Here is a 25,278-nt window from a genome sequence, read left to right on the forward strand (position 1 = left end):
TATTTCACAGTAATCACCCACATTTCTGGAGATCATATATATTCCCATCTAGGGATAAAAGCCTCTTTTTATAAAAAAATATTGCCATATCCCTCACATCAGAAAGGAATCTGAAAAGGCACCACATTTGGTTGGTATTTTGACTTCAGTTGTTTTTACAAGCAGGTGCATTACTTGAACTGATGAGATTACCTACTTGCATTTGGGTTTTACACACTGAGACCTTATTTAACACACACCAAACCCAAGTGTCACTGCAAAAAAGATACAACAGCAAAACACACTTGTTCCCTTCTGCCCTAGAGTCAGGACTCTATTTGATACTACAATGCTAAAAATTCCTTCAGTATTTCCTCCAGTATTTTTTGATCATGAGACTTCCCTACCCAGTCATGGACAACATTTAAAGCAGAAAAAGTATCCAGGCCTTGTTTTGTTTTGTTTTCCATTCCAAAGCTTAGTTGTTTACCAACACTATGAATCCATGGGAAAGAAAACTTCTGGGTGTTTTGCTGTTACTTTTTATACCAAGTGTAAAGGCAGAGAAAACTGGACACAGTGGGAATCAGAGCCCTGAAACAGTGCTAAAAGCTTCTCCAAATCCTCGGGGATGCAGGGTGACAGAAGCAGCCACAGCAGGAGGAAACACTTCAGCCAGGAAAAAGCAAAAGTTTGTTTAAAAATAAAACCCAGACACGGAGCTACATGAACACGTATTTACTGCAAGTAGCTCTATGGAAAGCCAAGTCAGATAAATATAAACACTATACAGAGCTTCAAGCCAGTCTCCCAAAACCGCCAACGCGATGTGTTTTACAAAGAAAACAACAGAACAATATTTACAATGGAAGACAAAGCCAGATCAATCAGCTCAAACTTTTAAAACAGATCTGTGAAGCAGAAATAGCAAATATAATGAACAGTTTCAATCATATATGTTTTAGTTTGTACAGACAATAACTGTCCAATATCAAATTAAATTTACAGGACAAACATTGTTCTATCATTGGTATTTTTGTACTATACAGCAGCATAAACGGGTAGCTGGAAGGTAGTATATATAGTGATATGTTTTACATCATCTGAAAATGTTCTTCCAGCACAATACTGAATAAATTAGTTGCTGTAAACTAAGAGATTCAAAAAGATTGCATATTTATTATGCCGTACCTATTAGTATTTGTACCACTATACTTGAGGTTACCCATTTACTTATTTATTCAGCATGTATTAAATCAGTGCTGTATATTGTACAATGGCAGCCTCAGGGACCTAATATGAAATATGTAACAAATTTCTTCAAAACAACCTTTTCCTTTCACATTAAATGTTTAGAACTAACTTCATCCAAATTTTGATTTCTTAGAAAAGATGTAAAGCTTTATAAAAAGCTGTCTAGGTATTGCATTATTCATTTGCGAGACCAACCAAGAGCTGTATGGCAAGACAGTATCATGGTCTGTAAGAGTGGTTGTGTTTTTAATTCCTGTATGTTTAGCAGCAAGTTAACTGGACCAACTGAAACTTCTCTTCCAGAATCAAAAACAGGTCTGTGCTTTTAAACCCTGTAGCAACAGGTTTTTTTCCCTGTCACCAGACACTGTGTAAACTGATTGGTACCATGATTCAAAAAAGGAAAAAAAAAAAAAAAGAAGCTTCCTATTTTAGTGACATGTACATCTCAATAGTACTCCAAAACAGATCTGAGTACACATCACTGAACAGTCCGAGCTGACAGTGTCTAATTTGTTACACAAACTGTACCAGCAATTGCAAGGTTGTCTGGGGGGGTGAGGCAGCCTGGCACATCCCTTGTACAATATACATGTGGAGGATTCCCAGCTGTGTGGTGCAGTACAGCACGAGGATTTTGTACCACTTCGAAACCCTTTCGCAATCGTCAGTGCCTTTTATTACCCATCGCATGTACCAATGACTAGTGTCGTGCTCTTTTAATTTCATAGCAGTGTTAAAAACCTAAATTCATTTCAACCCAAAAAAAATTCAGTACAAGAGTGAAGCACTTAAGTTGTAGAAAAATCAGGGCTTATTTTAAAAATGTCAAATAGTCGTTCACATTTCTGTCAGTGGGATAAAGACAATTGATAAGCCAACATTTTACATTTTTTCCCCCATTATGCCAGAAAGAAAGAATAAAAATAGTCCCAAATTAAAAGTGGGACTTTGGCTGAAAGTAAGATCAATTAGGGTGGTTTCCCTTTAAAAAGCTACAGCTGACAAGTCTAATGCAGAAGTCACAAACGCTGGATACGACTCCGCAGTTCTCCATTCGAATCCATGAACAAAAACCTCATTTTACACAATTCATATTTATAAACAAGAACAAAAACAATCTACAAGACAACCAGCCCATTAATCCTACTTTGTACATACCAAAATTCTGAGCAAAAAAAAAAAATTTCGTTTAAGCTCTGACAGACATTTGATTTAAAAGCTTCTAGCCTATGCTCAAGAAATATCTCTTGTACCATAAAAGCAAAACTTTAAAAAAAAGAAAAAAAAAAAAAAAAGAGGCAGAAGAGGTCTCTCCTCCTCAGACCCGTCCAGTCCCGTGGGTTCACCCCTCAATGTGCACCTCTCCCTCCCTCCTTCCGCCCAGCCACCTGGAAAAATCCTGAACTGCCAAAATATTTCTAAACAATACATGTTTTAAGCTAACCACTTGTTAATGTACCAGAGAAGTAAAACCCATGTTAAATAGACAATCAGAAACCAGCTTTGACTTTTCAGAATATAAATTTAAAAAAAAATAATAATTCATGGGAGAGGCAGGAGGAAGAAAGGGACATACAGGGATCTCCTATTAGCATTCACACTGCCTCCCGAATAGATATGACATGAAAGACCAAATTCCATCACCAAAGCACAGCTATGAAAAAAATCTCAATTCAAATTAATTCAACTGTAGAGAGCTGATGTCTATGAAAAAAATTAATTAAAAGGATGTGTGTCTATGTCCGTGCTGGTGGAAATGAAAGTCGCCGGCTGGAGCTGAGCTTTGCTTCCAAAAGCACCACACAGTTTCTGGAGTTACCAGCAGAAAAGTCTTCTCTTCCAACAATGGTTTCCATGGCAATGCAGTCAGTCTAGAAAGGAGAAGGGGGGGAAAAAAAAAAAGTCAGTGACATTTCAAATTCAAAAAATATCAGAAAAAATATTTTCTAGCGAGGAGAACACATGGAGCTTATCCACTGCAGGAGTGAGAGCTGCTGACTGCAGGACGAGGGTCCCTCACAGGGACAGGGGGCACTGCCAAGTGACAACGCCTCAGAGATCCCGAGGGAAGGAAGAAGGATGGAGTGGGAAGCGCTGCAGAGCCAGAGTGACACGTGTACCAGGACAGGAGCTGGGGCAGCAGCCAGCACAGCCTGCGCTGGGCAGGGACCGAAGCTCACGGCTGCCTGTGCCACTGCCACCTGTGCCACCTCTGCCACTGCCACCTCTGCCACCGCCAGGGCCGTTCCCCAGCGCAGGGGACCTGGCGCTGCCGCTCACAGGAGTGACTGAGGCTGCAGTGAACACCCCACTCACAGCAGGGCAGAGCTGCAACACAAACCAAACACTCCCAGCACCTCCAGCTCCAACAGAGCAGCAGCAGGTCCTGGCAGCTGTGTGCCCTGTCCTCAGCTTTCCAGGAAAAAAGCTTAATTTAGTTAATAATACGAAACACCTCAGAGTATTCACGACCCTTTTTCGTGGAATCCCACCTGATACAAAAGCACACGGCTCCAACAACCAACCGCCTTCAGTGGCTTCAAACTGACTGGAAAAGGCAGAACACAAAGCACTGGGTAAAAAGAGGGGTATAAAACATAATGCTTGTATTACAGGATGTATTACCCAGATAGATGGGTGACAAGGCAGAAATGGAAACAGGGGGAGTCTGCCCTCAAAGCAGAACACCAGCTCTACAATTCACCACGCACATGCCAAGGTGAGAGCAACTCAAGAGTTTTCCTACATGGAAAGAAAAGGTGATGAAGGGGATGCAAATGCTTTCCTCAGTTGTGTGAACTCTACTGAGGAACACACAAAAAGTCACTTTTCAGCCCACTACAAAATCCCTTCCACTCCCAGCAGAACCAGCATGAACACCAGTTTTCAGTCAGGGGGTACTGTCAGCCAAATCAGTGGGTCACTGTCTCCAGTCCCCACAGACTGTCCCCTTCCACCATTTCTGTCCTCCCAGCCAAGACTGAGGGCATTGTCCTCTGCCAGCCAGGTGGCTTTGCTCACCTTCTCTCCAAGGTTTGAGGGACATGCCTGGGGGATGTTCCCTGGTAACACAGGGAAGGAAGAAACAACAGGCTGTTCTCACTGAGAAACAACTAGTGCAGGAGATTCAGTCTTCACGAAAACAGCAAACACAGAAATGTCAGCTACTTTTTCCCCTCGAAGCCACACAGTGTCAGCTCCCTCCCTGCTCTGGGAGAGCTCCCAGCTTGAGAAGAGCTGCAATAGGGGGAACACTTCATTACACAGCACAGCGATGGCAGAACAGCCCCCTGGAGCAGGGAAAGGGGTTCCAGAGCTCAATCCTGCCCGGGCTCAATCTGCAGGGTCACAAGGAAACCAGTTACATCTCACTGCTAATGCACCCACGGTGCTTCCCTGCCTCTGCCCCAGGGACATGCTAAAGAAAACGTGGCCACGTAAAGAACAAGCATTATGTGTAATAATGCAAACCTGTATGTTTACTTACAAACCAATCATGAGGTATGAACACCCCAACTCCACCCTGCCTTAAAGAACTTCTGATTTCTGGCCGGCTAAAAATACTACTGCTTCAAAAGAAGCATGAAAGACAGAAAAAAAAAAAAAAAAAGAAAAAGAAAAAAAAAACCAAACAGAAAAAACCAGAGCTCAGCTGGGCTGCCTGAGCAGCCCCTGCCCATCCCAGCCCTTGGCAAAGGCTGCTCGTGGCTCCAGACACGGAGAGGCAAAGGCGACAGCAGGGCTGGCAGCAGTGGAGAACTAAAGGGGTCCTTCCACTTCAGAGGAAGCTCCCTGTTATCCCCACACAGCCCACACCAATGCCTGGGTTGCTGCAGTTTCATTTTTCAAATACATAATGATTTCAAAAATACAGTGACTTGGTTTTCCACAATTCAAGGAGAAGGTGGCCAAAAGACACCAACTCAAGAATCTCTGTTTGTGTTGTTTCACAGACATAATAAGATCACTACAAAAAGCTATTGCTTGGCACACACAGAGCGTGATGTGGTCAGCAATGGCTTTGTTTTCACAAAAGCCAACTGAAGCTATTATTTTTGAAACAATTTTCCTCTTTAGAAAAATATTATTTTGTTGTAAGACCAAAGAATGAAAATATGCACCACAGCTTGCAATGAATCACACCTCAACAATGCGTGCAAGTCAAACACTAAAACAGTTAAAGCTTCTATATTAAACTTATATTCAGTAAAAATTAACTTTCCTTTCCTTGCTATGGACCTGTAAGCTCACATGAAAGGAACTTCAAAAACTGTCTCTGCTTTTGTCAGGACATTTTTCCTCCACGCCTCACACACAAGGCACACCTGAAAGCTGTTTGACAAGTTATTCTAATCTCTCCAAGCATATCCCCAAAACATTTTGAAGAGCAATTGCCCAGTTGTTTGAATATGGCAGAACTCAGTATTTATACCTAAAAAGTTTTGAAAATGTTCATAAACCAATGCCAGCTTACATTTAATTACTTGGAGGGGAAAGGTAAGAGCTTAAGAGGAAAAAAAAACAAACCAGCACCTGTTTAACTTCTAAGTTTAATTCCCTGAAGCAGCCTGGCCTGCTCAGACAGCAGCACAACAATCAATTGTAAAGTGAGCACATCAGGTAACTCTGAGCAGAGCCCCAGCTAGCACAGATTAATTTATCAAAAAACAGAAGAAAGTATCCTCAGCTAAGCTTCACAACAGCTCACAAATTCCCTGGAATTCCTGGCTCAAATATACAGTTTTCCAGCAGCCTGGGCTGTAAGACAGGCCCAGGATCTCCTCGTAGTGTCCCCCCCTACCCAAAACTCCACAATTCCTGAACAAAAGCTCATTAATTTCCCACCCACCTACCCCCTTATAAACCACACTTCAGCATGCTTCCTCTTCATTTTTTAGATAAAACAGAATCGCTGGAACTGTAAATTAAAATAAAGAAGTCTCACATAAACATTACCTACAACCTGATGACAATCTCATAAAGCCTTGAGTCTGTCAGACATGGAGCTATTGGTTGTCACCACTACTCTAATCCCCTTGTTAAAGCTGGAAACTTCAGTACTGCAGTTGGAGCATCACAGCTGGCTGATGCCCTGAGTCATCGGCTTTCTTGGAATAAAAGCATCAAACATTTATATATAGAGATAAATACAGATATCAATTGACATATATATATGTGTATTTGAACACATATATCAGTACCAGATAGAAAAGGTAAAGAGCAACTTGTGAAACCTGACCACATAAAAAAAAATTCCATCTGAAACCTAAGAGGAGACTGAGGTCTTGCAGGATCCCTCCTGCAAAGCGCTGCAGTCACCCCCGTTCCCAAGGGCAGCCCTCGGGAGCCCATCCCTGCAGAGGGACCACAGCCAAAGGCCCCCAGGTCACACCCACCGCCACCCTCCAGGTCCACAGAATTCCAGTCCCAGGAGCAGTGCAGCCTGCACCCAGGGGTCTCCAGCAGAGCCCAGGGCAGCTGTGCAGTCAGCCACGAGCCCTGACTGTGATTTCCAAACCGCAGAGTTTCAGGAGCTCCAGCTGATGCCGCTCCCCCCCAGCCCCCGGAGCTGCGCTCACCACCCGCACCACTGCGCCTCACACCCCAGCGCTGCCACTGCCTGCAGGGCCCTGGGGCCACCTGAGCTCCACTGAGGTTTGTCGAGAGGCTCCCAGAACACAAGAGAAGTTGTTCATCACAGAGGTGTAAAATGGTTTCATGGAAGTGAGAACAAGGCCCATGTCTGCTGTGCTGACGGGATCCCACCGCTGTGCCTGCTCACCACAAGGACCTTTTGGAAGGGCCGTGGGTTTATTCAGGGACATTGCAGGAGCACTCACACACTAAGCTTCTTGGTGGCTCTTCTCTCCCACACCTGATCTGCTTCTATTTTTTGATTTACCAGTTGGTGAAGGTAAACTAATGAGGCCACGCAGTGCTCAAAGAAGACAGCAGCACTTCCGGGAAGCTGGATGATCTTATTTCAGCCTCCATGGTGTAAGATTCATCAGCCATCAACCTTCTGTGTTAATGGTACAAATATGAGAATTGCTGATCAACAATAAAAGCCAGATTAGCATTTCTTTACAGACCCCATCCGAATGGATTTGACTCGGCACTGACTGAACAGCAAAGGAAAACGTCAGAGAATGGGATGAAAAAACTCTCCTAAAAGGTAAACAAATTCTGAGACAAGAACTAGCAAGGACAAGAGGCACAACGCTCACAGAGCACCCCAGCAGTTCCTTGGAGTCCTCAAAACACAAATGCCACCAAATAAAACTCAGTGGCCAGATCAGAAGACATGACAAGTTTGGAGATAACTTCCACTCGCAGTGCAAACACACGGCTGTTCCTGCACTGTCACGAGCTCTTCCAAGAAAATCTGCTAAGTCTACCAAAAAAAAAAAATCTGATAACTGATCCTGCCAACAAACAAGTAACACAAACCTGGACTCAAGAAAACCTCTGCAAAACAACTTTTCAAGCAGTTTAGAAATATACTATTATAAGAAGTTTCAGCACCCTAAAACTTCTAGAGCACCCTACACTGGGCTTTTCTATCTTTTTCTGCACAAAAGCTTCAGCCTTAGTTCAAAATTGAGCTCTACTGCTTTGAATACTGTCAACAACATAAATTCAACTTCCTACGATTAATAAGGAAAATGAGTCTAGAAAGCATCCAAACATTTTCACAGATCACCTCTCAAAATATATAAGCAAAGTTTGGAAAATTGAAGCAATGTCCTCTTCATTACACAACTGCATTTCAATTCATAAGTTTAAGATGGGATCAGATAATAAAACTACCTGCAGTTGTCTGAATTTTGCTGAGGAACAAGCAATCAGATGAAAAAGATCACAAGAGCAGAAGAGAAACTAACAGGACAAATATTTAAATTAGGATGGCAGCATGCCATTGCTCAAAAATGTTTTCTTTAAAATTAAGGAACACACCAGAAAAGCACTCAGCAAGTTTTCTATGCAAAAATCATCAGCAGTTTTATAAAAATTAGGGGCAGAGAATTAAAATCAGTCTTAATTCATTAGACTGCAAACCTGGTGTGTTCCACGTGAAAATGTATCAGATGAGAATATACCCAATTCATCCTTCATTTCCTGCATCTCAATTAAGGCCACACAAGGTAGGATACTTTGAAACATACCAAGAGACTTTCAGAACACAGCAGACATACCCTAATTCTCTCAAAGAAATCCATTCTAAATAATACCTGTTTTTACAGGAAAGGCTTTTACTGACATAATTCTGCAACTGATTCCTAAAAGGATAAAAGCTTTGCTTACAGACGATAATAATTTAAGATAATTAAATGATTAAAATCTCCATGTCAAAGACTTAAGACAGCTTAATGCTTTCTGGAGAACGCTACCAAAGTTCTCCATTTCCTGAACTTCAGGTTAGGGGGAAATCAGAATTAATTTGATTTATGCAGATCAAAAGCAGCAGAGCAGCCCTAGACTCTCCTGCCACATGGCCACACAATATTCCAGTTGTTCAGGAAAGCACCGAGCCCAGCACAACCTCAGGACACAAAAGGCATCCAAAGGCAAATGTTCCGGGGCAGGAACACGGCAGGGAGTTCCATGTGGAGCCCTCCCCATGGCATGCAGGCCTGGGAGGGGGCTCAGCTGCCCAAATACATTCCTCACAAATTACTGAGAAGTTTTTCTGCCCCAAATTTTACTGAATACACAGCTACCATCCCACATCATTGTCCTACTTGGAGTTCTTATTTTAATAGCACAGCTTTAGACCTTGCTAGAGGCAAGCGGTGTTACTTGAGAAAAGCCAAATTCCTTCTTAATTTGCACATGCAGACTCCGAGTCTACAAACACAGATCAAAACCTGGCACCCATCACATGTGCACTTACTGTGCCTGGGTGACCCAAACCAGGCCCCAGCACAAAGAGACATCCCAATTTGGGCAAGGTGTTCAACTACCTGCTGACCACTGAGCACACATTCCATCTGCTCTCTTCAGCCAACAACAAATCGATGATGCTCAAAGTGAGCTAATGAACAGATTTTGTACCTGTAATTTTACTGACTTCCCACAAGCGAAAAAAATCACAATTTGTTTTTATAAAAACCTGTTACATGACCCACTTTTCATTGGATAAACTATTTGAACACAGCAACTGGGTAACAACACATCCCAGTGAATGAGACTGCTCCTCAAGCTGCGCTTCTGAAATTTAGAAGACAAAGTTACTCTTACAAATAATCTTTATCCACAGTTGTTCCATCAAAACATGGTTTCATTATTTAGTGCCAGGCAGTTTCATGAGCTAAAAACCTCTCCCATGCTTCAAGATAACTTGTATTCACTTTGCAGAAATGCCTTATCTTTTGCAACAGTGGCTTTTTTTCCTGTTTGAATAAACAGCAGGGTTGTTTCTAGGAAGGCCTTATGCACACTCCCTAATTTCATCTCTTCTACTGATACTATTCCTAGAATTAGTAAACTTGCATGCAGTTTTGGCAGGGGCCTAACACCAACTCAAATTGCACAGACAGCTTGACAAGAAGTTGTTGGGGGTTTTTTGAGTTTGTTTGCTTGGGATTTTTAAGCTAACTTTTGATTACAAGACAGAACGACAACACCAGAAATAAACTCTTCTTCACTTCCAAACACAGAGAAGTTCTGAATATTTCAGATTTTCATGTCACAGAAAAACGAAAAACAGTTCTGCTTTTGAAGAAGTGATCTCACAGCAAGTGTGTGAGATAACTGCACCTGACCTCCTAAACCACAGAAAACAAGGGTAAATTTTAGCAAAAAAAAACCCAACAAACAACCAAAAGTTGTTTGTGCACCTTCTGAGAATACCACCTGCTACAGTTCACTCTGCTCTTGAGACAAAGGTCAGGAGCCCTCAGTGCCAACAGGGAGGAATACTTTCTGCCTGTGCTCTTGCTGCAAAGTGGGCATTACAAACTGTTTGGAAATGAACAGGAGAGAAAACAGCCATGGCACACACGTCTGCACACACCGCCCTGCTGCCCACACTCGGAAAGGACTTGGAATACTTGGAAGAGTTTGAGTAGTGCAGACAATTGCAAGGTGTGACACAGCTTCCCAGTGAGGAACAGACAGGTAAAGAACCCTTCAGCCTGCAGAGAAGTACTGGATGTACCCAGCCCAGATGATAGCCCAGGTCTGCGCTGTGAGCAGCACGGGAAGGTGCTGGCAGCACCCTGGCCAAGTGTATGGCACAGGGGGCTACAGCATCTACACAATCTTAAGTGGCCTGGAGGGAAAAGATAAGGTTCGTTATCTCTTCCACTACACACACTGGGGGCTGCTGAACAAAGCTGGTACAGAGCAGGGTCCAAAATGGACAGAGGTCGGCATGCAGTGTGTACTGACTGATCACAGGCTGCTATGGATACAAGGAGTTTACACAGGATCAAAGAGAGATTGGAAAAGTACTTGGATTAAAGATCCATAAAGGATTATAAAACAGACAAACTACATCAGGCTCAGGAAATCCCCCAAGCTGAAAAAAAAAATCAGAAAATCAGAGGCTGGGTGTATGTTTGTGGGAAGTATTACATACACCTGCCCTGCTCGTCCTCTGCTGGGTGGTGTCTGCTTGCAGACACAGGGCTGGGGCTGGAGTGAACCAAACTATTCTTTGTGAACACAACCAAGAGAAAGGGCAGTGTCACTTATGACTAACGAAAAAGGTCCCCACCTTTCAAATCACCTTTCCCAAGACTTCCTTGCCACACAAAATTTCACCTGTTCTAATTCATCCCGTCGTTCTTCACAACCACTTTAGACATCAACACCTGAAAGCATTCAGCACTACCCTTTCCTTTCACCTCTACTGCCATAAATGACTGTCAAAGAAAGTTACTACACAGCCACACACCCACACAGTTACACCCTCCTCAGCCATACCCTTTGCCCATGTGTGCCCACACAAAAAAATAAATACATCTGTGCTATGGGCCACTCTCTCTACCACACACAGCAGGGGCACACGTTCATTTTTTACACTTTCTAATTACCACATTATTGAGTCTTCATTAACATTAGGATACCCCAAACCCTGGCTCACGCAGGGGAGGAAGAAGAGAGGTTCAGATTGCACTGCATGTGTGAAGCGGCGACTTCTCAAATCACAGCACAAGCACGGGAGCCAAGGATTGAGCCTTCAGCTTCCAGGAGCTGCCTGGGAGCTTACAAGGACAGAGGTAAACTGAGTCTACACACAGACAAGGTTTAATCAGCAGTGTGCAACTCTTGTTTTGTGTTTACTTGTGGAACATGTCAACATTAATATTTCAATCACTCGTGCCCTCAGCAGTGAATCAAGCCTCGATGCCGCCGCCACTTCCAGACTCACCCACAACCACTGCAGCGTCTGTTCAACCTCATCTACCGACACAGAAAGAAAGGAACTTTCTCCTGTGCAGCAATTGTTCTGTGCTCCAGCTTCCATGGGCCTCTCCCACAGCAGCAATGAGAGAGTCCCATCCAGACCTCCCCAACTAGAGATGGGCTCCAAATGCTCTGGCACGCTGGTTACAAATCCTAAAGGTGACTATCTCCACACTGCTGCCTCCTCTCCAACGCTAGAAGACTGCCTGAAACCCAGAGATGCACCTAAAAAAAACCAGCAGTAATGCCAATGCAGCTCCACCTTGGCTGCTTCTGCAGCAAAGTCCCACCAAGAACAGAGGAGCAGGTCTGTGTGACATGAACTGCCCTGGGAGGCTGCACGGGGTGATCCGGTGCTCCAGGGCACATTCCTGCTTGCACTGAATCTATCAGTCACATGGCTGCAGAAAAACTGACTTACAGAAAGGAAAAAGAAAAAAACAGAAAAAATTATAATCACATTCTGCACCTAAAAGGGAGAAGTTAACACTGGGACATGCCCCTAACTCGGAGATACATGTTGGCCCACATTCCTCTTACCAAGATTAATATTCTGGCCAGTGTTCTGACATTTACCTCATCCTTTTCAAGTCATTTAAACCATTACAACCGCTGTATTTATAGCTCACTACCTTCCCTGCTCCCTGGCGTGTGCATACCCTTCCAAGTGCCTCTCCCAGCTTCCTCTCCTGACCCACTCTCAGCAGCCTTTTATCTCTCCCAGGCTGACTCTTATCTCCCCCCTGCCAATGGCAGCAGCCTTGATCTCTATCTTAACTCTCCACCCCAGCACATTAAGTTTCATCCATCTCTTTAGTTTCATCTTTAAATTGTAAGCTCCTCAGGACAGAGACCAACACATTTACATTTGTGGCACAGTACAGGGGACCTCCATCCTGCCTACCTGTTCAGGTTCCACGAGGAGTGGAGACCACATCTGGAGCTACGAGCTTTCATTAACAGACTCTCTGTTGTAATACTGTCTGAATGACCTCAAGATCAAATCTGTTCATTTTTTCATCTCATTTCTAACTGACTTCCTGTTCACCACAATCTGCAGTTTAAAAACTTCTTGTTCTAAAAACAATTAACTAAAAAACTCACCCCCCCAAAAAAATCAGAGTGAAATACAGATGGCAAATGCCTCCCAAAGAGTCTCACGTAACAAAAAGCAAATATTCTCAAGGTTTGAACTCTACAAGTGGATGTACTAATGAAAACCCTAACAGCTTACAAACTGTTCTAACAGATTAACTTCAGACAAAAAATAATTCCATACAGGAAACTATCTTTTTGACCCCTTAACCCATATTGGTTTAGACTTAAGAGATTTCATGGGTTTGACTTATAGAACTTAAAGCATGTTCATCTGTTTATTGACAGATGTTTTACCTGCTTCCACCTTGTGCTGAAGTGAGTCCTCAGCCAACCCATCTGCAACAGGCTATGGATACTCAGACCAGGGAAGCAAAGGTACCCAGAGTGGAGAAGGACACGTTTATCAGTGATGTGTCTGCTTCCCTCTCACTAACAACTTCCCAAACTCCTGCTAGTCCAAGAGATTTGTGTGAAAAGAACCACTACTTCCAAAAAAATAATTCAGGGTCAGGCTATGCAGCATGGAAAAAAATTATACTGCAAATTCACCTGGTCAGCAAGAACCACAAACAATAATGGAAGCTGGCTCGGTGTGAGTACAGAACAGAAGCCAACTATTCCCTGTGGAAGGAGAGTATCACTCATCAGTGCCTCAATAAATTCAGAAGCAAATTTTACTAGGTTTTTTGTGCACCTTTTGGTACTATTTCCTAAGATTTTCAGAAAAAGAAAAGAAGCATTTTGATATCTTTGGTCATTCCACAAAATTGTGTTCTACCAAAAAAAACTCCTTTCTCCAAGTAGGCAGCATATTTATGAGGTTTTCCTACCCTAGCAAAAGGGAAACAGTAGTCTTGTCTATTTTATGCCCTAAATAATAGTTCAATTTGGTATTTATAAGGGTTCATAACAGGCATGTTACACAGTGAACAGAAGTACTATTCACGTTTCAGTGGTAATTTAAAAGATTTCCATTTGCCTGAGTCACATTAAATTGTATCATCACCCTGAAATTACAGGCAAATCTTAACTATATTAATTTCAGTATAAGCCACCTGTTTCAAAACCCTCTCTTCTTGGAAGAATCAAAAAGATCAGACCTCCCACTTAACTCACAAATCACCTGCACACAACACACAGGTATCCAACACACACACAGACAGTGTCAATGGTTTGCACCCAACCACAGACCTAAATCAACAGAAAACTGCTGTTTGGAAATAAGCAACCTTTGCCCCTTAAGACAGAGCTCATGACTTAACCAGGGCAGAAAATTCTTGCTAAGGGCCTGCTGCTCCTGGGGTAATGCTACCCCTGAAGCAAAATCTCCCCAAATCCAAACACTTACATGTTCAAGATAATTTAGATAAGATACTCGGCAACACCTTTGAAATGCCTTTGATGAGTCAGGCTCATTTACCTCTGTCTTCCCACTGCCCTCAAGTATGACAGAAATCCCTCCTGATCACACTCTCAGCTAAATCTCTGTCCCTAAGCTGAGTGACCTTTATAAAGATACAGGGCTTGATTAAAACTAGAATATAGTTCTCCTTTTTCCCCTTGTCAGTGCTTTAACCTGTAAGACAAGGGTGCAACTGGATCGTGGGGTTGTTGTGAACATGCAAAACCTAAATGTGAAAAAAGTCACACAGCAAATTTGCAGGGTGGGCCATCAGAAAGCTCTCCAGCCAAGCCATTACACACTATTTAAGGATGTGTCGTAAGATAACAGTACATTTTTAGGAGAAACCTGCAGTAATAATACATCCCCAGGCTCCAGAAAAATCAACTCTCTCTCACCTGCCTATCAGTTTTATCACTCTATTTTCCTTTGTTGATAAAATGCCACACTTGATTACAACAGTACTTAAAATACAACTCCAGAGTTTGTTTCCTGCTTTGGATCAGGAAAACAAACTTGTTAGTGGGATCAAAAGCTTTCAGCATGTTCTTGTGAGCACCACAGATCCACAAACAGAGCGTGCACACACCCCACGGTACAACACAGCACTGTAAACTCTTCTCAGTACCGCCCAAAACCTCAAGGTATAAATCCTGCCCCAGCAATCAAAATGAAGAAAATGTATTAAAGATCCTTTTCATTAAAAAAAAGACCGTATGTGGAGAAAAAGCAAACCCAAACTCTCCCTACTGCTAACACACCCCTGGACATACAAAAACCCCAAAGAAATACTGGGGACAAACCATCCCAGTGATCACATGTTGGGATACAGATGCTGGAAAGACCAAGTGAGTGCTGCCCAACTCCTGCAACTTCCAACCTGCCACCCCAGCAACAGGGAACAAGGGGCCCTCAGACATCAAGGGAGGAAGGGAAAATGTGAAGTTGTAGAAGGAGAACTAACAAGGGTAATAATGCATTTAAGATTTCAACGAAAGACTTTAAAAAAGAAAACCAACCACAAAAAGCACCTTGAACCCGTACTGGATTGCTCCCAGAACTCCAGGCATCCTGCAGCGATGTCCTAACCTACAGAACAGCTACAAGCAAAAAGTTTTAGACTTCCAAAACAGACAAATGTCACCATTAGCTGATTTCCAAAAGCATTTCAAAGCTGAATCCCAAGCAAGCATTCTCTCTCAATGGCAGGGGAACACTCCTGTCTCAGGTTTTCTCGCCCAAGCACAAGTAACACCCAACTGATTCTTGGTCAAATATGTCATAATTAGCTCACTCCCACACCACACAGCAAAAATCTGTTCTGCCTTCAGCAGCTCATACACTACTTGAGAAAGTTACTCTGGTTGTTTTTAAGCATAGCTGTAAGTCGCTCAGGAGGGTTAAAGTGGCATCTGTTACAGCAAGGTTAGAGTGGTTCGGGTTGTTTGGGTCTTTCAAGAATTATTATCCCAGCATTATTTCACAGATGTAGGACACACAGCAGCCTTCAGATGTGCTGCAGGAGGGTTCTTCAAGTTATTTTTACATGGACCCCTGCCTTTAAATATTCTGTCAATACAGAAGAGCCTCAGTTTGAAGCAAACTTAAAAACCACTTGTCTGAAACCCAAAAGGAGCAGTTATTTGCCTGGTATCCCATAAACTGTAATTTACTATATTAGTAATATCTAAAACTTTCAGCTTCTGAATTTCTCAAGGTGTAGATTGTTCCTTATACTCTTTAAGATTTTGCATTTGAAATACGCAAGTTACCAGAAAGGATCTGGAGAATTTGGAACGTTAAGTTTTGCTTTACAGCTGTACTTGTTTTCCTTCCTCTCAAACTCCCCAAAGTGTACACACCACTCTCACCCAGTCTAGCACAGGAGCAGATTAAAAAGGTGCAGAACACTTAAATAACAACCCTGCACTTTAAAGAACATCTGAAATAATATCTTAGCAAAGTGTAAGAGTATCAGGCAGAGATAAGATTAAAGAGTGGGTGTGAAATAGCTGAGTAGATATTAAGGTGAACATTACATTTACTCTGAATAGCTGTTTTTTGAGTCCAGGGTATCTTTGCAGATTTAGGATTTCTAATTAAGACTGAAGAAACCTGTACTATACAGGACTCATTAGACATTTTATTACTGCCCCACTCTCATTATCCTCCTCGGTTTCTACAAGGTCCAATAACAGGGTGTACATTAGCTAAGCCTTGTTTGAAGTAGCTTTAGTGTTCTGTACTCCTAGCACAAAATTTCATGACTCAGATTCATGTAATCAAAACTGCAAACCGCTTGCTTCAATATTGTGTAACAATTTTGTGACGAAACTGTTTTGCTAATGACCTCCTTAAACTGCAAGCATTAAAAAATCAGAGCCTTCTATTCTTTTTATCGTCACCATTATCAACACAAAACCCGGGATCAGTTTTGCCTAAACCTCAAATAAAAGTTTAATAACAAGTAAGGCCTCGTTACAGTTCCAAATCCATGCCCTTCCCCTCGTCCATCTGTGTCATGAATGGAGAAGGGGAAAGAAAAAAAAAAAAAAGTTTGATTCATATCAGTGAACCTGACCCAGAAGTAGTTTGGGAATTACAGTGAGGGGGCAGTGATGCATTGGAAATCACTTCACCACCCTCGGCAGTTGGGAGAATGCAGCTGAGTCACAGAACACAATATTCCCTTTAAGCAAACAAAAACAAAACAAAAAAAGCAAACAATCCGAAGCTGGGAAGTGTTTTCCTTTCAATAAAACTGTGGTTCAGGGAGAAGAGATTAAGTTCTCTACCTACAGAATTTAACACAGACGGGATAGCTCCTTTCTAGGAAGTAAAGGATAAAAATTCATCTGCTAAATATTTTCCTTAAGAATGGATTTAACCACAGAGCACTTTTTCAGGCAGAGAGACATAAAAAGTGAGATGCAGAAGGAAAGGAAAGACAGCACTCTGTTCTGCTAAGTCTCCAAAAGTATTAAAAATATCAATTACTCAGAGGCACACTACACCTCTTCAGGGTACAACAGGTTTAAGAGTGAAGCTTCATTTTCACTGTTCAAAAGGGAACATGAAAATGTTTTTCTGGGTAACAAGAACTTAAATATTTAAATAAAAGCTTTATTGCCATAGAAACTGATAAGCTGTTTAAAGAATACAGACTTCTAAAATCATGCTTGCTATAGCTCAGAGAGATGATTTAGTACATGAATGTTAACAGGTATCTTTTATAATCAAGGATTTTAAGTCATTCTGGAGAAACAGATATACACCACCAATTTACAGTATTGTATTCAAGTCTGGCAAGCTGTTTTTAAGCTGGACAATTCCAAAATCTGTTCACTCTGCCCCCCCACGAGTGAGCAATGTCCTCACCTCACCTACCTTCCCCTACTGTACAGCAGAAATGTTTTATACTGCCTTTATAGAAAACTGTTAGGCCTTGGTTTGGAGCTGTGCTTTGTATTTTTTTCTTTTTAGGACTAGGAAAAAAACCCACCGAGCTAAGCTCTCACTGTTCTCGTGCTTAATTCCCTGCCCAAGCTCATGTTTTTTCGCGGAGTTGTTTTTGCTTCGATGCGTGTTTCATGTTCGGAGAACTTCGGTTCCCAGCAAGGGCCAGCAGCTGTTCTGCCTCCTGCCCCTCTGCAGCTTCTAACACACAAGGGAAAAAAAACAGCACAGGGCTGGAGATATTTTGCTGTGGCAGCAGTAGGTAAAATGCTTATCAGTAATACAGTTTCTAAACACGCTATCTCCTGAAAAATATTTTTCCAAGTGATGTTTACAGTACAGCTGGAAAAAAACACCTTTGTTCTTTTTTTTTCCTCTTTGTTTTGTAAAAAGCATTACTTTCTAACATGGATTTTAGTCGCGTGAGGGGAATAAGATCAAGTTAAGAATTTTGCTATGTTTGGAGGTGCTTTAAAAAAAACACCAAAAAACACAAAAAAAAAACAAAACAACCCAACAAAACCAAACATAAATTGGCAGTCCATGAGCCCCTGACTTAGCAGATTTAGCAGACAAATCTTTGAAGTGCTGAAAGACTAACTTTGGAAGCAAGCACTTCTTGGACTGGCAACTTTCAACGTCTTCTAAATTTGATTCCAACCAACAAAACAAAGCAGAGGAAAGAAAACCACTGAGGCAAACCACACATTTCTGAGCAGCCCCAAGCAGTGCTGCCAGACTCCGAATGGCATGCGAGCTGAGTCAGGCTTGTACCTTCCACTAGTAAAGGCTACACAATTTTAAGCTCTTGCAATGCCTTCTGCCTTTAGATACTTTGTTTTAATGTGAAACTAGGAAAAAATCATTTCAGTGTTTAAGACTGTAATTAAAAATACAGAAGTCAGCAGCAGCCTGCTCCTTTAGTGCTTTCTCTGTTGACAGAGCAGACAAGTACCAATGTCCAACCATGATTAAATATTTCCCCTTAGTACTCATCAATTATTGACTACACTTACATTTGCAAAGAGAGGAAAACATTTCCAACAGAAATGGTTTTCTAGCGGGAGGGTGAATTACTGCAAGGAGTTCAGTGGGTCACTGACACCAGAGCAAGGATGGCTCTTCCCGAGCCACAGCGCAGCGCTCACACTGCTCAGGCGGGACACACCACCACCAGCAGCTAATTACTGCCTTTGCTCCCACCAGCAGGGCTTATCACACACACAGGAGCGTCCCTTCTCCTTCCCATATTCTTTCTCCCCACCTGCAACACCCTCACATTTTATGCACCCCTCGAACTGCGTTACCTTAGCCTGGGTCAGACCACTGATACCTTCAAAGCCAGCAGCCTCCCCTCCCAAGTTTCGGACCTTGGACACACTGCTTGGAGCAGGGGAAGGGTTACAGCTCAGCTAAAGCCTTGGACAGCACTAAGGAGTTGTATCGGGTCCCCACACTGCTCAGCCAGCAGGAGATGGCTCCTCCAGAGGATGCAAGAATCCTCTGGAGACCAGAGCTCAAAAGGAGCCACCAAACCTTCACGGGGAAAAAAACTGAGTTCTGTTTACATAAGATTCAGCTACTTAAATTTGGCCATATTTGCACATAAAAAACCCCAAAAATGTATTTCACCTACATCTGTTCAAAGAAACATATTTAAGCCCCAGATTTTGAGGTCTAAACCTAATTTACTCATTTTGAGCTTCCAAAATACAAAATATGAAGTTCAGGAAAAAAAGGAAGGGAAGAGAAGGGAAGTGAAGAGCTACCACAACCTCAGGACAAGAATTCACACTATGAAATACCATTAATGCTTATACTAGCAAAAGTAATTTATAAATAAACGAGGCAGATGACAGTTTGGTAACTCCTGACTGCCTAGCAGAGTCACCCAAACCCTTTAGGCCAAGGACCACGTCCCCTTTCACTGCTGTTCAGATGCTGCACTATGACAAAACTGGTTGTACTAGAATAACCCAGGAGATTATAAAAAAACATTTACCCCGCTCTGAAGGCAGCATTATGCAGCCAATCTAATCCCTACGGTTAAGCGAGCATGAAAGGGAAGTGCTTTTAAAGTTACAAACCTTTTCTTGCAGCGTTACACTTCAGACCATCGGATCTGCTGAAATCTATGCTTACGTAAGCTCCACTGTCCAAACCTGAAGTACCATTCTGCAGATGGCAAGCCGGTGCTGTAGTACTTGCCTCACAGCTTAGGGGCTCATCGCGTAAATTCAGAGCGATGTAGTTTAAGCCATTCTGAAATCCAGTTGAGGTATCCCTGGACATTTTGCTTTCCTGACCATCGGAAATGTTTTCATCGGGTTTTAACCAAACGTTGTCAAATGAGGCAGAGCTGTGTCTTTTGCTACTGTCAGTAAAGAAGGAGGACGAGGTCGTCACAGTCCCGGCAGAGGAGAACGTTTCAGAGCTGTGTCTCCTCCTGCCTTGAGGGTCGGCTCGAATCACTTTCGGTCCCATAGGAGGGTCGGAGCCAGGAACAGAGAAGCTACTGCTGCCAGCGTATCGATCAACAATGCAGAGTCTATTAACGATGGAAGAAGGACTATCCATCTTCACACCGTTGTCGGATTCGGCGGCAAACGGCCGAGGTGGTGTCGCTGCCATGTTGAACGTCATCTCGGTGTAGTCATCAGTCCTGTTACTCGTGGTGCTGACACAAGCAGTACCAAATGAGAGCCTGGCGTAGTCGGGGTTTGGTTGGTTTCTAGGAATACTGGAACTTGCATAAATTGAAATATCTGTCAGAGAGTTCGACAGTTCCTTCGCTACTTTCGGTGACTGTACATCCAAGTCAACGCTCATGTAATCAGAGAGCGGTGACTGCCTGTGATCACTACTTGAGCCCAGAGATGATGGTGATCCTTCTGCAGATAAGGAATAGGGTGTGTTACTCGCCTTTTCGTTAAAATCAATATTTATGTATTCACCGGGACTCGCTGGCTCGGGTGGAACTGTACGGTCGTACATTCTGGGGATGGTGTTACTCCCCCTCGTACCCAGGGGCAGGCGTGTGGGTCTGGTGGCCCTGTTCTGCACGAGTCCTTCATCTGAACCTTTCAACGTTGGCAACTTAGAGATGCCATTAGCCAGAGTCTCACTGCTGACCCCTTTTACATTTTCTGGTCCACCATACAGGAGTTTTCCAGGTGAAGACATTGGAACATATTCACTGTGGTCACCATTTTGTCCTGATAACGCCTTAAAGCTTCTGGGTAAAGAAAAATATGAACTAAAACCTTTGGACACAGAAGTAGTATGAATGTAATTTGAATCACTGGGGTGCTTTGGAGCTGAATTACCAGGTGACATATCCATATACTCATTGTTTATGATCTTCTCATTACTTCCTTTAGAACCAAATCCAGTTAAAGGACTCCGTACAGGTGAAGAGCCAGCCTTGGGAAACATCATCATATATCCTCGGGAGTCAACTTGAGATGGTGACCAGGAATTGTTGATCTGTTTTGGAACAGACATGCTTTTAGGAGTCATTGGCAAATAATCGCTGGTGCTGGATAGAGAAGATGCGACTCCTGGCATCATTGGCATGTACCCATCATCCCTGGCTTGACTCCTGCTTTGGTTACACACGGAATCAAGGTTGGTATCACTGTACTCCAATTCATGGTTATCTTTCAATTTTGGTGTTTCAGAGTAAAGTAATCGCCCATGATTTCCTGCAGAATCTTCATCTAACAAAGCCGTAGTTTGCGTCATCTTCTGTTGCACTGCTACAGAATTTGGTTTTGTTAGAGAGTAAGTTCTTTTCCTGAAACACTTTTCAGCCTCCATATAATCATCTCTTGAGCCATCATCTACTTGTTGCTTACTCATGGACATGTACTCACTGAGACAGTTCTCCTCTCTGATAGGTGGTGTGTTTCCCAGGGAATCCGGTGTATTACTCCTGACCCGAAAGTACCTGAAATCTCCAGGGCTGGAGCCATATTCATCAGAGGAGATAAATCCTCCATCACTCGGGGAACCACAAACAGATGAGCTGGAAGGCCTGGTCAGCATGTCCGAAGCAGAGCCATGGCCACTACTGGAAGAAACACTGATGGGACTTGTAGTGGAGGGAAAATGAGAAACGGGCAGCGAAGCAGACCTGGTGTGGTAAGATGAGCTGAAAGCAGCTCTCACGTACCTTCCACTCCCTTCCTGACGGCCCAGATTCATCCTTGCAGTATTCAGGTGGATCATACTCCCAGTCACTGACCTAAAAGGTCTAGCCATGGTTCCTTCTCCTTCACTGGATGTTCTGAAGCGGTAGGAGTTGTTGCTTTTGGTGGTAGGAGGAGTCCCTCCAGCAACGCTCTCAGTTCTAGATCTTCTCTGCAAGCCTGTCTGGCTGGGGGGCAAGTTGCCCAAGTGCCTCCTGGTGGTGATGAGGGAGATGGGATTGGTACCACTGCCACCACCAGAAGACTGGCTCTTGCTCCGGGGCCTGAACTCTGCAAAGGCCTTCAGAGCTTTCATGGTATCCAGAAAAGTCTCGTGCATATTCTGGGCAACCACCGAATCATCCACTTGCATCCAGAGTTCTCCAGGCCCAATAGAGGCAGATCTGCCCACTTCAATAAAGAAAAAGTTCTCTGAGTGTCCACAGCGGCGAATGTTCATCAGCTGCAGGTGGACAGAGGGCACCTCTGAGTTCAGCTTGACGAGGTGGATGGCCTTGCTGGAGAGGCACAACCTGTACACTCCAGTGAGGTTTTTCGTCTGTCCCAACCCTTTGGGCTTCACGTTGACCTGCCACACCTCCTTGAACACGGTGCCAGGCCTCAAGGTGGCCCCGTAGTGCTCGTCATCCTCATCCACCTGCTGATCGGCGTGGTCCTCCTGCTCCAGGAAGCCCCTCTTGCTCTGGCTCATGAGCTCGCTGATGGCCTGGTACCAGGCCTCCTGCTCGGCCTCGTTCTCCGCCAGCATGGCGAAGTACTCGTCCTTGGTGTACAGGGCGATGATGTGCTTGTGCTTGGCGTCGGCGCGGCGGCTCACGGTGAAGCACTGGTACAGCGGGATGACCCGCTTGGGCGGGGGGCAGCACAGCGCGGCCGCCCCGCCGGCCCCCGCCGCCCGCAGGCTGCTCTTGAACTTCTTCTCGCTGTCGTAGTACTCCAGCCGGGCGGGGGCCAGGTGGCTCTCGGCCCGCAGCACGAAGTAGCGCTTGTGCCCGTGCTTCTGCTTGCGCAGGTACCCGCACTTCCTCACGTCCTCGCCGGCTCCGCGGCCCGCCGGGGGGGGCTGCCCGCCGCGGGCCGCCGAGGGCACGGCCCGGCCCGGCGCGGGGGCGGCCTCGGGCGCGGGGCACAGCGAGGCGCTGGGCGAGCGCCGCAGCAGCAGCAGCAGGTGGTGCGGCTGCGGGGACGGGCAGCGCCCGCCCTCGCCCGCCGCCGGCTCGCCCTCGCCCGCCACCGCGCCGAGCACGCCGGGCTCCTGCTGGGGAGCCGCTCCGCCTCCCGTGTGCCGGGCGCCCGGCTCCTCCTCGCCGCCGCCGCCGCCGCCACCCGAGCCATTCATCCCGCTCGCCATCTTAGGGGCCACGCAGGGTCCGGTGCCGCCGGGGACGGGGGCAGTAGGGCGGGCAGAGCGGGGATCGGCGCTCACCGGGGGAGCGCCCCGCGCATGGGGAGCGGGCGGTGCTGGCGGTGCCTCCCGCGCCCCCCGCCCGGCCCGCGCTCCCGCTCCGGCCGCTCGCGCTCACGGGCGGCGGCGGCACCGCGGCGAAAACATCACGTGACCGCGCGGGGGGCGGGGCCGCGGCCGGCGGAGGGCGGGGCCCCCGGTGCGCAGGGCGAGGGGGCAGCGCAGAGCCGGCCGGGCCGCGCGCCGGAGCGGCAGTGCGGGCAGCCAATGGAGAACCGCGGCCCTTCCTCCGGCGAGCCAATCAGCGGGCGGAGTTGATAGCGGGGGGCGGGCTTCGCCGCGCTCTGTCCGGGAAGGTGGGATCAGCGAGGATTGACAGCGCGGCGGACCAATAGTAGGTGGTAGCTGCCCTGGGCTGGCCGCGGTCTCGCGGGGCGTTTCCTGAGCTGGGGAAAGAGGCGGGGCCGGCGGTGATTGGCCGACCGCTGAGCGGCCGCTCCGGCAGCCAATCGGCGCCTCACACACAGCGAGCGGGGAGGCGGAGCCAGGCAGTGCCGCGGAGTGGGCGGTGCGAGCAAAGCGGAAGGCGGGGCCTCGGGGAAGACGGGCGGCTCGCGTGGCCAATCAGCGGCACAGCCGCGTCCGACGAGCGGTACCGGCTGACGTTGCCCTTCGCCGCTTTCCTCCCGCCTCCTGCGCGCGCGGGGCGGGGGCGGCTCCCATTGGCCGGCGGGGAGGGCGCGCGGGGCGGGGCGGGGCGCGGGCCGGGAGGGAGGAGGGGGGGGGAGCGGGCGCGCGCCGCGGAGGAAGTAAACAACCCGCCGGCGCGCGGGCTGCGCGGCGCGTGACCTCTCCACAGGCCGCCATGTCCGGCCCCGCCGTCCCCGCTGAGCGCTCCCGCAGCTCCTCACAGCCCTCACGGCTCCCGCAGACCCTCACAGCTCCCTCACAGCTCTCACGGCACCCACAGCGCCCCCTTGCCCCCCCGCCTGCGCTGGCGGTGCTGTTGACTTGCAGCGGGTTGTTTATTTTTTAGATACACTGCTGTGTCACTGCGGAGCTGTCACGGGTTCCGGGTTGTCCGCTGCCGGTCGCAGTTGGGTTGGGCACAGCGAGCAACCCGCGTTTCTCCCGTGGCTGCTGTGTGATCCTCCATGTCTGGGATCCACACAGGCCGCTGACACAATCCCTGGGGTTTAGATCAAAATATGACGAGCAAGGAGCAAAATCTTTCTGTTTCACAGTCAGTGGGCACTTGAGTGCTGTAAAAATCTCCGTGCTCCATCTAGATTTAATTGTATTGCTAAAATACAGCACGAGGCGTTACCACATAGAATCAGCCGGGTTGGAAGTGCACCAAGATAAAGTCCAACCCTTGGTCCAACAGTGCTGTGCTTACTAGACCATGGCACTGACTGCCACATCCAGTCTCATCTTAAAAATCTCCAGCGATGGTGAATCCACCACCACCCTGGGCAGCCCATTCCAATGTCTGATTAGTCTCTCTGTAGAAAATTCCTAATATCCAACCTAAACCTCCCCTGGCAGAGCTTAAGATTGTACATGTGGCTGTCCCACCATTCCAAAGGCAGGAGCCACTTCCAGCCCTTTGCCCACCTCCCCAGCACTTTCTTCCTCTCATAATTAACCCCTGCCTTTGCCAGCTCTCTGGTGACCTCACAGAGCACAATGTCCGAGTTCAAAACCCAAACCGTGTTCCTGGGCTGTGTGGGGCACTTAATCCACAGGGCAGGGCAGGGTGTTGGCCACTGATGCTGTCCCTGGTGCCTTCTCACTCTTAATAACCCTGCCAAAGGTACGTTTCACTTGAGTTAGGAGTTTGTGTGAACCAGTCATGTCAAGTGTAAAAATAATCCTTTTCCCGTAACACCACTGCGAAGATCATTTCCCAAGCCAGTAATTTTGACCACACGTCTCTTTACTTTTTTGATTTGCTTTCAAGGTCATTCTTTGGCTACCTCACCTATGATTCATTATGAGATGACAACTCTCAACAATTCCTGACACCAGCTTACACCACCCACTTGTTTTGTTTT

General features: G+C 45.8%; 1 protein-coding gene across 1 annotated transcript; it reads right to left on the reverse strand.

Moving 5' to 3' along the window:
* Window positions 1-702: 702 nt before the first annotated feature.
* IRS4 (insulin receptor substrate 4) lies at window positions 703-23,301 on the reverse strand. The gene is made up of 2 exons (XM_050310397.1): window positions 19,693-23,301; window positions 703-3,107 (listed from the first exon to the last, which is right to left on the reverse strand). The coding sequence occupies exons 1-2, from the start codon at window positions 23,165-23,167 to the stop codon at window positions 3,103-3,105; spliced, it is 3,480 nt and encodes a 1,159-aa protein (XP_050166354.1). The 5' UTR covers window positions 23,168-23,301; the 3' UTR covers window positions 703-3,102.
* Between the last annotated feature and the right edge of the window lie 1,977 nt (window positions 23,302-25,278).

The sequence above is a fragment of the Myiozetetes cayanensis genome, unplaced genomic scaffold (genome assembly GCF_022539395.1).
Source record: "Myiozetetes cayanensis isolate MyiCay16 unplaced genomic scaffold, myiCay2020 scf15, whole genome shotgun sequence".
Classification (NCBI taxonomy): Eukaryota; Metazoa; Chordata; class Aves; order Passeriformes; family Tyrannidae; genus Myiozetetes; species Myiozetetes cayanensis.